Genomic DNA, 10,924 nt, shown 5'->3' on the forward strand with positions numbered 1-10,924 from the left:
AGCCCTTGCCTCCTTAAACAAAATGGTGCCCAATTCAGCTCTGGGGGTGGGGCAGACTGGTCTGTAAAACCCACCCTGTTCTCACACTGCCCATGTGGGACCTACTGCTCTGTCTTTGCTCCTGATCAAATCAAACAGATCAGCAGGACGTGCAGTTCTTTGTCTGGGTTTGCTTCCTGAGCTTCAGGTGAAAGTTCCTTAGCATTCCAGTTTGTCATTTAGTGTGCTAAAGAAGAGTCCGATTTAGAGCCTGGTGAAAGAGTTTAGTCGCTAAATCCTTGCCTTATATGCACTGGGATCCCATGTGGGCACTGGTACATGTCCTGGATGCTCCACTTCCCATCCAGCTCCTTGCTTGTAGCCTGGGAAAGCAATGGAAGATGCCCCAAGGCCTTGATCCTCCATATGTCACGTGGGAGACCCAGTACAAGCTCCTGGCTCCTCGCTTTGCATTGGCTCAGTTCCTGGCCATTGCAGCCACTTGGGGGTGAATTAGTGAACAGAAGATTTTTCTCTCTGTAGCTCGTCTCTGTAGATCTGCCTTTTAATAAACATAAATAAATCTTAAAAAAAGAAAAGGGTCCAGTTTAGAAAGTGTTGACTTCTTGGATATAAGCATTTCATGGTGGGCCAATAGAAAATTTGCCTGGATATTTAAGCCAAGTTTGTGTGGAAGCTGGGGAAGAGGATAGGATGTCGTTGAATCAGTCTCACTTGTCTAAAAGCTTGCAATATACCAGTAAAAAAAAATTAATCTTTCACAGACTCAGTTTGATGGCTCATTGAGTTTGAAAGGCATGATACATTTTGCCCTCCAGACAGTGACACAGTATTAAGATTAGAAAAACCTGAGAGAGGTAGGTAAGATTAGAACAGCTTCTCAGCGTCTGGTTGGTGTCCAGTCTAATCCATGAATGCACACGTACATTGTGCTCCTTCTCCGTTGTTTGTGCCATCTGTGAAATATCTGCACAAGCAGAGAATTTCTGCTTTCTGTTCATTGTGTGATTGGTCCCTTGGGGCAGATTTTTGCTTTAAATGCTCTAGTATGGGTGTTAGCCCATGATATACTATGTGGATTGTGATCATTGATGTGTCTTCAATCTTGTATGTTGTTTCTGATTTCAGAATACAATGCTGGGAGTAGTGATAACAAAGGAAGGAAGCGAAATTGCAATCGCCTCCAGGGTAATTATGGCAGGGAGAACCTTCATGATGAGCATGGTAGGTATGAATGTGCACCTTCACAACGCCAGGACGGTGATGAATCTGTGGCCATGAGGGATGTACACCAGGAACAGCAGTTAAGACGGTATGTGGCTCGGGAGCTGATTTGCATCAAACACCTCCTGGAAAAATACAACTGTTCAGCTTTTTGTTGCCCTGATTTTTATTCTGTGCTGAGAAGTTGAAAGAATGCTGAAAATGGGAAGTCCTGCTTGAAGCCCTGCTGTCAGTGATGGGAGGGATTGCAGAAGACTGTATAAATGCGTATGGAACCTTACTTCTATCCCTTTCCTCAGAAATCCCAGTGTTATGAGATGCAGCAAGAGGGGGAGACTGAATGATAATCGTGACCGGATGGATATGTGCCCATATAAAAAATGTTCAGAGAGAGAAATGAGGGAGGAAATAGAGGATGAAATGTCTCCATGCTGGTTCAAGGTCACAGTGAGTGTCTTATCAATGTCTTTGTGGGGAGATAGAATATTCTGAAGAATCTCATAGAGGGAAGAGTGCAATGAAGAGCTTAAGGTGACTCAATGGGGGAGAGTTTATGAATGGAAAAGGAAGAGAGGTGTGTGAAGCCAATATTTGGCATAAAATAAGAAAAGCTGTCATCAGTTCTTTCAGGATTCCTTTAAAGCCAGCTAGAATATTCCAAAAGAATATGTAGTTAATTGTGTTCCCTGTTTTTAATTCTGTGGTGTCATTCAGTGGTTATTTCTGTTTTTTTACATTTAGATTCCCCATGGGAGGAACTACAACAAGACATGGCTGGTGAACTCAATCCAGAACGAATGTGCTGTCAACTTCACCCCGGTTGATGTAAGAGTTTTGTGAAAACAGATGGGTGGGCATAGTTGGGAGAAAAGGCTTTTGCTCAGCAGAGGCTACTAACCTATGAGTGTTGTTTTTCCTTTGTTCCCCATAGTTTCATTACAGCCACAACCAGGCCCGGTTCTTTGTGCAGAATTCTATCACTGCATTTGCACTGAAGAATGTGAGCCGCAAGATTTGTGATAATGAGAACCGAAAGGTGTGGTGAAGACGTTGCCTGTATTGATTTCCAGGGCCAGGGGATGATATTTCTCCTTGGGATTAGAGGCCCTGGTGTTTACCATCACCTTCCTTTCATAGATACCTATTTTTGTCCATCGCTCTTCTGTACCCTACTCTGTGAAGAATCAGTTGAAGCCAGAGGAAATGCAATATCTAAAGGTAATGCAGACTCCAGACATCTTTTTAAATTTACACTTCCTAGACCCATCTTTTTTCCCCAGATTTCCCTAGCACCACCACTACCTCAGATCTGTGTCTCCACCCGCCAATGTCTGTTTCTGCAGTTGACCTTGAACAAACGATATGATGCTTCCCAGCAAGCTCTGGACCTCCGAAATCTCCGCTTTGACCCAGGTACATGCCACAGGAAAATTATGAGTAGATGGGGGTAGAGGTTCTTACCTGGAAGGGAGACACGGACATGACAATTTTGGAAGGGTGTTGTAGTGATACTAGTCTTTCTGAATGCTTCTACTTCTGATTCTCTTGTCTTGGCCTCACAAAGGCTTGGTTATTCATAATATTGACATGATCCTGAATCGAAGACACTGCATGGATGCCACATTGAAGATTATTGAAGGGAATTTTCCTGAGGTGAGACCTTTGGCACAGTACTTAAATTTACATTGACGTGTAAAGATATGATGTGGAGGGAGAAACTGACTTCCTGGCGATAGATGGTAATTGTCATCCTAACTTCACCTCCCACAAAGCTGTTGTCTTTGAACTTGCGTGGCAACAAACTGTACCAACTAGATGGCTTGTGTGACATTACAGAGAAGGCCCCCAAAGTCAGGATCCTGAACCTCTCCAAAAATGAGGTGAGAAGAAGGAGGAAGATGAAATTGGGGCTGGGGGTAGGAATGAGTGCACATGCACATCAGGTAACAACAACATTCAGATAAAGGGTGAAAGTAGAGGCTTGGGTTTCAGAGTCCCAGATGTTTCCCAGTGATTGAATTTGCAGTTTCCTTTTTTTTTTTTTTTTTTTTTTTTTTTAGCTGAAGACAGTTTTTGAATTAGACAAAGTGAAAGAACTGAAGCTTGAAGAGTTATGGCTAGAAGGGAACCCGTTGTGCGACACCTTCCCTAACCACACTGCCTATGTAAGGTCAGTGATAGTTCCTGTCACTCTTCTATTGACATTCACCTCCTGGGAGCCTGATATAACCATGAAAGTGCCACCTGCAGGAAGAGGCAGGTCTGGTTCTATGGAAAGACCACAGCCCCACCTTCCCTCTGTCTCTTTCTCAGCTCTGCTTAGAGTTCTCTGCCCTTCTTTGCATGTGACTACTTGACCCAGGGAATTTTAATTTATTCTAAAGTAGGGTCCAACTCCCAGCACTGGGCCAGTAGAGCAGATGTCATGATGGCTTCAGTCTTTAGTGTGAGGAAAGAAACCCCATGTCAGTCTTGGTAAGTGCTGGGATCTTTTCTGCAGCAAAGGAAGGACCCTCTTAATGACATGTGAGGGAAGGGCCAAGTCAACACAAGACTGTGCTTGATCCACATCAGTCCATGTTACCTGCATCTGTGTCAAGGTTAAATGTCTGTGACCCTGGTCAGAACATGAAGCCCTGCTTCCTGAAGTACACCTACAGGAGGGCGTAGGTGTAGAGAAAGGGAACACATCTCTGACCAGATGGAAATGGGAGCATGTGCAAAGAAGGGCAGAGCACTCCAAGGGATCACTTTGTGCTCTTTCTTCATGATCCCCACAACCATGCAGCCGCCTACCATTCGCTTTGCTCCTTCTCCCTCCTATAATCTCCTATGTCTCCCCCCACCCACCTATCCTTGATATGCAATTACTCCCTTTCTTTTATCATCTCTATGCATCCCTCCCTCTGCCACCTGAGTCCTGTCTTACTCCCCTCCCGGATCCACTGTAATCCTGCACCATCTTGGGGGATGCACTCTCTTCCTGGACCATGTTGGACCATAGCCTGCACAAGACGAATGAAGGATGCTCAAAGAATAGCAGAGGACTGGTGTTCCTCCCAGTTACCTACTCCCTGAAGAGCCTCTCAAGTGACCTGGAGAAAGGGAATGGACACAGGGAGGAGAAGGAAGCCACAAGTCCCAGTGATACCTTTTGTTGCCCTGAAGAAAGGTGTTAGGACAATACAGATGGGAATTACCCAGGGGGAAGAAGAGGAAAGACAGTTTAGAGGTAGTGGGAGTCGCAAATAGGGAGATATGTTACCAAAACTGACAGTCACTTCATATTCTCTTTCTTATTTATTTATTTCTTTTTGTGGATTTGAACAGTGCCATTCAGCGTTGTTTCCCTGATTTGTTACGTTTGGTAAGTACCTGTAGTCATCATTCTCTCCACTTGCTTTGCTCCCAACATCCACATTTTCATCCTGATCACTCTGAGTCTTGTCCAGAAACACATTTGATTCAGAATGTCATTATTTGAGAACATTTATTATTGACAAGGGCATGAATATTTCCCTGGAAATATATTCAGTGAAGACACAGATGTGCATTTATACACAGAAAGGCAACCGATTCCATGTAATAGGAAAGTCTGCAGGGTACCATCATGCATATGCACACTGTAATCTTGTCCACAAAATTTCTGGAAGCGTTTCTCACCTGAGCTGTGACCACTCTTCCCTTCTAAGTGTGTTAATCTTCTGTGTAAACGTGTGTCATTTTCTTAATCTGCACTGCTATCTTCCTCTTCTCTTTAGGATGGCCAAGAGATAGCCTCATCCATTGACATTAATGTTGCTCCTTCTGAGTTAGTACAACCCTGCAAGGTAAGGAAGAAAGACTTGGCAATATTCGAGATGTTGCAAGGTAGGTATATCAGTAAATCCAATGTCTTGATTCCAGGAAATGCCAAAAGATATTGAAGTGCTAAAGAGTCTGGTCTTGGAATTCTTGCAGCAGTAAGTACCCCAGGGACCATAAGAAAGGTGAAAGCTAGGACAGGCATTCTACTCAAGTACAGATTTGCTCATAGGAGTTTTCAGGTCTTATGTGAAACCTGAAACACAGAGATAGCCTGTCCTCACTGTCCTCATTACTTCCTCACAGGTATTACTCCATCTATGACCATGGAGATCGCCGGAGTCTCCTCGGTGCTTATCATGAGGAAGCCTGCTTCTCGCTCACCATTCCCGTGAAATCCACGGACCAAGTCCCGTGAGTACTGCAATTGAGACATCACCTATGACCATGTAGGTGTCAGCAAGGTATACATCAGCTCTTGCAAACATCCGGACCGTCTGGATCACTGATTATTTTTCCTTGTATCCTAGGAATGGCCTGTGTGAGTATCTCAAGAACAGCAGGGATATCATGAATGCCAAGGACCCCTGTAAGCATATCATGGGGAACATGAGATGGGGGTAGTCATAGGGTCCAAAGGTCAGAGTATGGTTGTTCTGATTTTCTGTTCCTTTCTCATACAGACTTGAGAAGGCAGCTGCTTAAGCACCCAAATCATCACATTGTAGACACCCTCAGTTTGTTGCCAAAAACAAGACATGACTTAAAATCCTTCTCAATAGACATGTGGCTCTATACGGTGAGCACCTGCTTCCTCCCTCCAGCAGACCCCAGGAAGCTGGGGCTGGGTGAGAGACGAAGGAAGATCCTGAGCACCTGAGTTCTTCTTTTTCAGGAAATGATGCTCTGCTTTTCTGTCAGTGGGGTGTTTGAGGGAGGTGAGTGTTTGGAGAGTCACATTAGAGTTTCTAGTTCTCCCTTCCTCGGACTGGGCTCCCCCTTAGAACCTACCCAGACTTCTATAGTCTTACCGTTCTTCCTATTCTTCCCCTCACATTCTTCTAAAAATTGTTTAGTTAATTGAAAGGCAGAACTAAAGAGAGTATTTCCTTTTGGTGGTTCACTTATCAAATGATAATGGCTGTGGCTGGGTCATGTAGAAGCCAGGAATCAGGAGCTTCATCCAGGTTCCCCAGGTGGGTCCAGGAACCCAAAGACTTGTGTTGTCTTCCACTGCTGTGCAAACGCACTAGAAGAAAGCTGGATCAGAATTAGTCCATCTAGGAAATGAGCCAGCACACATATCTGGTGCCAGGTTTACAGGCTGTAGTTTGTAGCCAAGTTTACTGCAACTTGGCTTCAGGCTGTAGAATTTGATGATGTTAGCCCAAGTGTTTACTCTAATTCTTGGGCGGGTTATCTCAGCTCTCAGTTTCTCTACATGCAAAATTGGGCTGTATCAGCCATGTTTTGGCCAGCTGTGAAAGAGGAATCAACTGCATTTGTGAAGTAGCTTGTCCTATGTGAGCGCTACTGACAGTTCATTCCTATTGTCACCCTCCCCATTCCTGCCTGGCTGTTCTAACACCAAGTGAACATTTGTTTCATTCTCAGTGTAAGATATAGATAAAATGTGGATTGGGCATGGTGTGTGAGTAGGTAGAGCATGTGCAACTCTAAGGGATGTTTTTGTTGTTATTTCAATAGAAAGTGATTCTCAGGATTCTGCATTCGAATTCACCCGGACTTTCACTGCTGTCTCTGGCGACAGTTTCAGGTATGTGTTGCGTCACTGGCTGGGAAATTGGTTCTTCCCTAGGCTAGTGTTGTGGGAATGTGGTGGTGTAGCATTGAGAATTTTCTCAGTGTTGGGAGGGGCCAGCAGCTGATCCAAGGAGCACTGTGGCTCAGAGATTAAGAGCACACACTCTGGAGTCATAGGGGTACTCTTCTTGACTCCAACACAGTTTTTGTGAGGTTGATTAATTATTTGACAAATATATAGTCAATATCTTTCAGTAAATGTAGCTACCCCCTTTTAGTATCATAAAAATGCATTGAGGCTATGGCTATAGAAAAACATTGGTGATACACAGCCTTTCTGAATGAGTGGATAAAGTACATGCCATGGATCTTAGGAAGCAGGAATAGTAATGATATGCAAAGAATCCAATTGTTGTTTAGTAGTGGTTATGGAAGATGCTTGTGGTGTGAATCCAGGGATATCCACTTTTGCGGTAGTTTGAGTACACATTTTTTCCTTCCAGTCTACGCATTGTGAATGACCATTTAGTTGTGAGTGGCATCAGCACCAGGACACCTCAAAGCACAGTTTCAATCCCAGAAGACACACCGAGCTCCAGTTCCATTCCCATCCTCTCAGAGTTGCAGCAGCAAATGGTGCAGTCTTTCTCCACACAATCTGGGATGAAATTTGAATGGTCTCAAAAGTGAGTATTAGGTGGGCATGGGAATAGTGAGCAGTTGGGATAGCAGGGGTATGCAGAGCAGAAACACCTTTACAATTTGCAGAAGAAACTATGCAATTATTTTCCTTTCATATAAAAATAATGGATGTGAGAAAAAGGTGTTATACTCTTATGCAGATATGTGGGAAGAACTTTTAATTGATATAACATTAATAAATAAAATGATAGAACTTCCAAATGGCATGTATTCCAAATGGAAATTCAGAAGGCATCCACCAGAAGCTGGTAGAACTAACCAATACTTTCAGATAGATTATAGGCTACAAGGTCCATATACAAAAATTCATTGTACTTCTGTCTTACAATGATCAATCAAAACAAGTTTCATTTTCAGTAGTACCAAATGCTATATTCTAAAATATCTAAAAATATTTCTGAAATAAGCTAATGAAATGAAAGATATAAATGAAAGTATTGCATCTGAAAAATTGGAGTACGTAATTGTTGTTAATAAAACAATTACTTCCAAGTGGAATATGAAGATTCAGCGCACTCTCTCAAAATTAAAAGCTGCTTTTAATAAGAGAATGAAACAGAATGAGACATAGTATCACTCATCATTCATTCACGTATCTGACTAGAATATATGAAGAACCTTTATAACTCAACAATAAAATGACAATCCAAATTTTAAAATTAGAAAGTTTGAAATGGGTGTTTCTCCAAAGAGGATATATAAATATCCTACAAGAACATGGAGAATTCTCTCTATCATTAGTCATTGGGGAGGTATAAGTAAAGATCATAACGAATGTCACCACTTTGTACCAACTAGGGTAGATGAATGGATAAAATGATTGATACCAAGTGCAGATACTAACTGTTGGTGAGGATTTGGAGAAATTGAAATTGTATATATTAATTATGGCAATATAAAATTTAACAACTTCTGGGGAAAACAGATGAACAGTTCATTGAAATGTTACACATGAAGTTTCCATATCTTACTATACATATACACCAGAGAAATGGAAGTATGTATTCATTCAAATTCCTGTACGTGAATGTCCATAGGAGTATTATTCATGACAGCAACAAATGTAAGCAACTTCACCGATAAGCATATAAATAAATATGGCACATCGCACAATGCAGTATTGATAGTCATAAGTAATATTTTAACATAGATGAAACTTGTCATGGATGAAGCTTGATGCTAAGTGAAGGAAGCCATTCATAGAAGGTCACATATTTTGTGATTCTATTTATAAGAAATATCTAGAATAGGTAAATCTATAGAGACTGAAAACAGTCATGCTTTCCAGAGACATTGAGAAAAAGAAGTGACTGCTAAATAGTTAAGGGTATTTTCTGGAGCCAGTGAAACTGTTTGGGAACTAGTTTATAGGTTGCACAAGCTTGTGAATATACCAGAAAACTACTGAGTCATACATTAAGTGGCAGATTCTGTGTTGTATATGTTGCATCTCAACTTAAAAGTAATTGGAAGTATTTTGAATTTTCATTTGTTGTTTCCTGAACTTCTGTGCTAAGATTCCCTTTTTATAAATCCTACTTTTATTGGAACAATCTTCCGTCTGTTGTTTCACTCCCCAAGTGGCAGGAGCTGAGCTGATCTAAAGCCAGGAGATAGGAGCTTACTCAGAGTCTCTCACAAGGGACTAGAGCTCAGGGACTTGATCAACCCTCTGCTGCTTTCCCAGGCCACAGGCAGGGAACTGGATGGGAAGTTGTACAGCCTGGAAGCAAACTGGTGCCCATATGAGATCCTGGTGCTTTATAAGGCAAGGACTTTATAACACTAGGCTATCACACCAGGTAGTCCTTGTTGTTTTTAACACCTACTTTTTTTTCTGTTGCTAATTCCTTTTGTGTGAGTGTTAGTGACAGACACTGTGGTTTTTCTAAAGTTCTTCATAGTGACAACAGTACTCATTCTGGCATATATGTCCTAGTGGAAGAGTGGCATGGGTGAAGGATTGACAGAGTGTAACTGGAATTTGTTTTCTGTGGAGGTGACAAGGATCACTTGTTTTTCTCCCACCCCAGGTGCCTTGAGGAGAATGGATGGGACTATACCAGAGCAGCACAGAACTTCATTAACCTCCAGGTGAGGTCTGGGGAATGAGTGCGTATAAGACGAATGCATGCCTCTGAACCTTCTGGAAGGTGGAGGCCATTCGACTTGCTGATAAAACTTTGAATTGCTGACTGTTGTGATATCCTTGTTCCTTTCATCCATACGCAGGGCTCAATTCCAAAGGAAGCCTTCAATCAGAGTACCTAAATGGAACCCTTAGATATCATCTTCATCTTTATCCACATCATCTTTAGTTCTTTTTTCTGCTGAAGTCACATTCATGACTAGAATTGGAGACTTTACCATCTGGGATGCAAGAGTTCATTAAAAACCATTCAAAAACACATCTCTTTCTTGTTTCCCTACTCAATATTGCTGTTTATATTTACAATAAAGAGTGTTACTACATGTTATATATTGTGTGTCCCAGATTGATCTTCTGTCTTTGAAGTGAGACAGCAGGACCAGAAATGAAAGTTTCTTCTCCTCCTTGCCCCAAGCCTTTCTTCCTGGCTTTCTCTAGCAGATACATCAAAGTTGCCTCCATGGGTGATTTGTGAGTGAATTCCAACTACAGGAATGCAGGTGACTTCAAGGGACTGCCTCATTGTGGCATGACAAAAACAAAGGCTTTGAAGCAGTTATCTCCTGTCTACTGAGGACTAAGAAGCTGGGAATGAAGCAGAATGAAATAGAGGGGAGGCAGAAAGTATATATATATATATATATATATATATATATCTCACTACACACACATACACATATATATGTATATATATACTTGCTTTTTTGAAAGTTGTCAGAGAGAAAGAGTCTTCCATCCTTTAGTTCACTCCCCAGATGGCCATAGCAGCCAAAGCTGAGCCGGGATCCAGGATCTTCATCTGGGTCTCCCACATGGGCACAGCGACCCAAACGTTTGGGCCATGGACTGCTGGTTTCCCCAGGCCATTAGCATAGATCTGGTAGGAAACAGAGGAACTGGGATACAAACAGAAGCTCAATAGGATTGCCACTGCTCCAGGCAGTGGTTTTATGTGCTACGCCACACCACTTGCCTCAGAGAAATATCTTTTAATGGGTATTTCTCATTTATAACATTTGAGCATTTTAATGAACTGTTCAGTTTTATGCTATAAATACAGGTAAGTAGTAAACAGGCCTTTCATAGCTCTCGTTGTGATTGTATAAGTCTTTAAAACACTGTTGTATTTGCGGGTATGATTTGGTTCAGCCTAATTGCCAGTGCAGTCTTCAAAGAGCTGACACCATATGCTCTGTCTTAAGGTAGATCTGCCAGTCGTTTGCACTTCCAGATAAGAATAGTAGCACAGAATATCACACTCTGCCCAGTTCTATGAGATCT

General features: G+C 42.1%; 1 protein-coding gene across 1 annotated transcript in view; it reads left to right on the plus strand.

The window, feature by feature from the left end:
• LOC121169076 (nuclear RNA export factor 2-like) overlaps positions 1–9,914 on the plus strand; it is a 36,088-nt gene extending 26,174 nt beyond the window's left edge. The window contains exons 3-22 of the mRNA XM_040999544.1: positions 1,129–1,312; positions 1,524–1,671; positions 1,966–2,049; positions 2,156–2,260; positions 2,362–2,442; positions 2,568–2,637; positions 2,789–2,877; positions 2,997–3,104; positions 3,285–3,394; positions 4,555–4,591; positions 4,986–5,054; positions 5,131–5,186; positions 5,335–5,442; positions 5,559–5,617; positions 5,712–5,827; positions 5,924–5,966; positions 6,736–6,805; positions 7,296–7,478; positions 9,528–9,588; positions 9,727–9,914. Of these exons, the coding sequence (XP_040855478.1) occupies positions 1,129–1,312; positions 1,524–1,671; positions 1,966–2,049; positions 2,156–2,260; positions 2,362–2,442; positions 2,568–2,637; positions 2,789–2,877; positions 2,997–3,104; positions 3,285–3,394; positions 4,555–4,591; positions 4,986–5,054; positions 5,131–5,186; positions 5,335–5,442; positions 5,559–5,617; positions 5,712–5,827; positions 5,924–5,966; positions 6,736–6,805; positions 7,296–7,478; positions 9,528–9,588; positions 9,727–9,765 (1,820 nt within the window). The 3' untranslated portion in view covers positions 9,766–9,914. The remainder of the gene's footprint in view (positions 1–1,128; positions 1,313–1,523; positions 1,672–1,965; positions 2,050–2,155; positions 2,261–2,361; positions 2,443–2,567; positions 2,638–2,788; positions 2,878–2,996; positions 3,105–3,284; positions 3,395–4,554; positions 4,592–4,985; positions 5,055–5,130; positions 5,187–5,334; positions 5,443–5,558; positions 5,618–5,711; positions 5,828–5,923; positions 5,967–6,735; positions 6,806–7,295; positions 7,479–9,527; positions 9,589–9,726) is intronic.
• The last annotated feature ends 1,010 nt before the right edge of the window (positions 9,915–10,924 follow it).

Source organism: Ochotona curzoniae, unplaced genomic scaffold (assembly GCF_017591425.1).
Source record: "Ochotona curzoniae isolate NIBS_2020 unplaced genomic scaffold, NIBS_Ocur_1.0 scaffold_1852, whole genome shotgun sequence".
Classification (NCBI taxonomy): Eukaryota; Metazoa; Chordata; class Mammalia; order Lagomorpha; family Ochotonidae; genus Ochotona; species Ochotona curzoniae.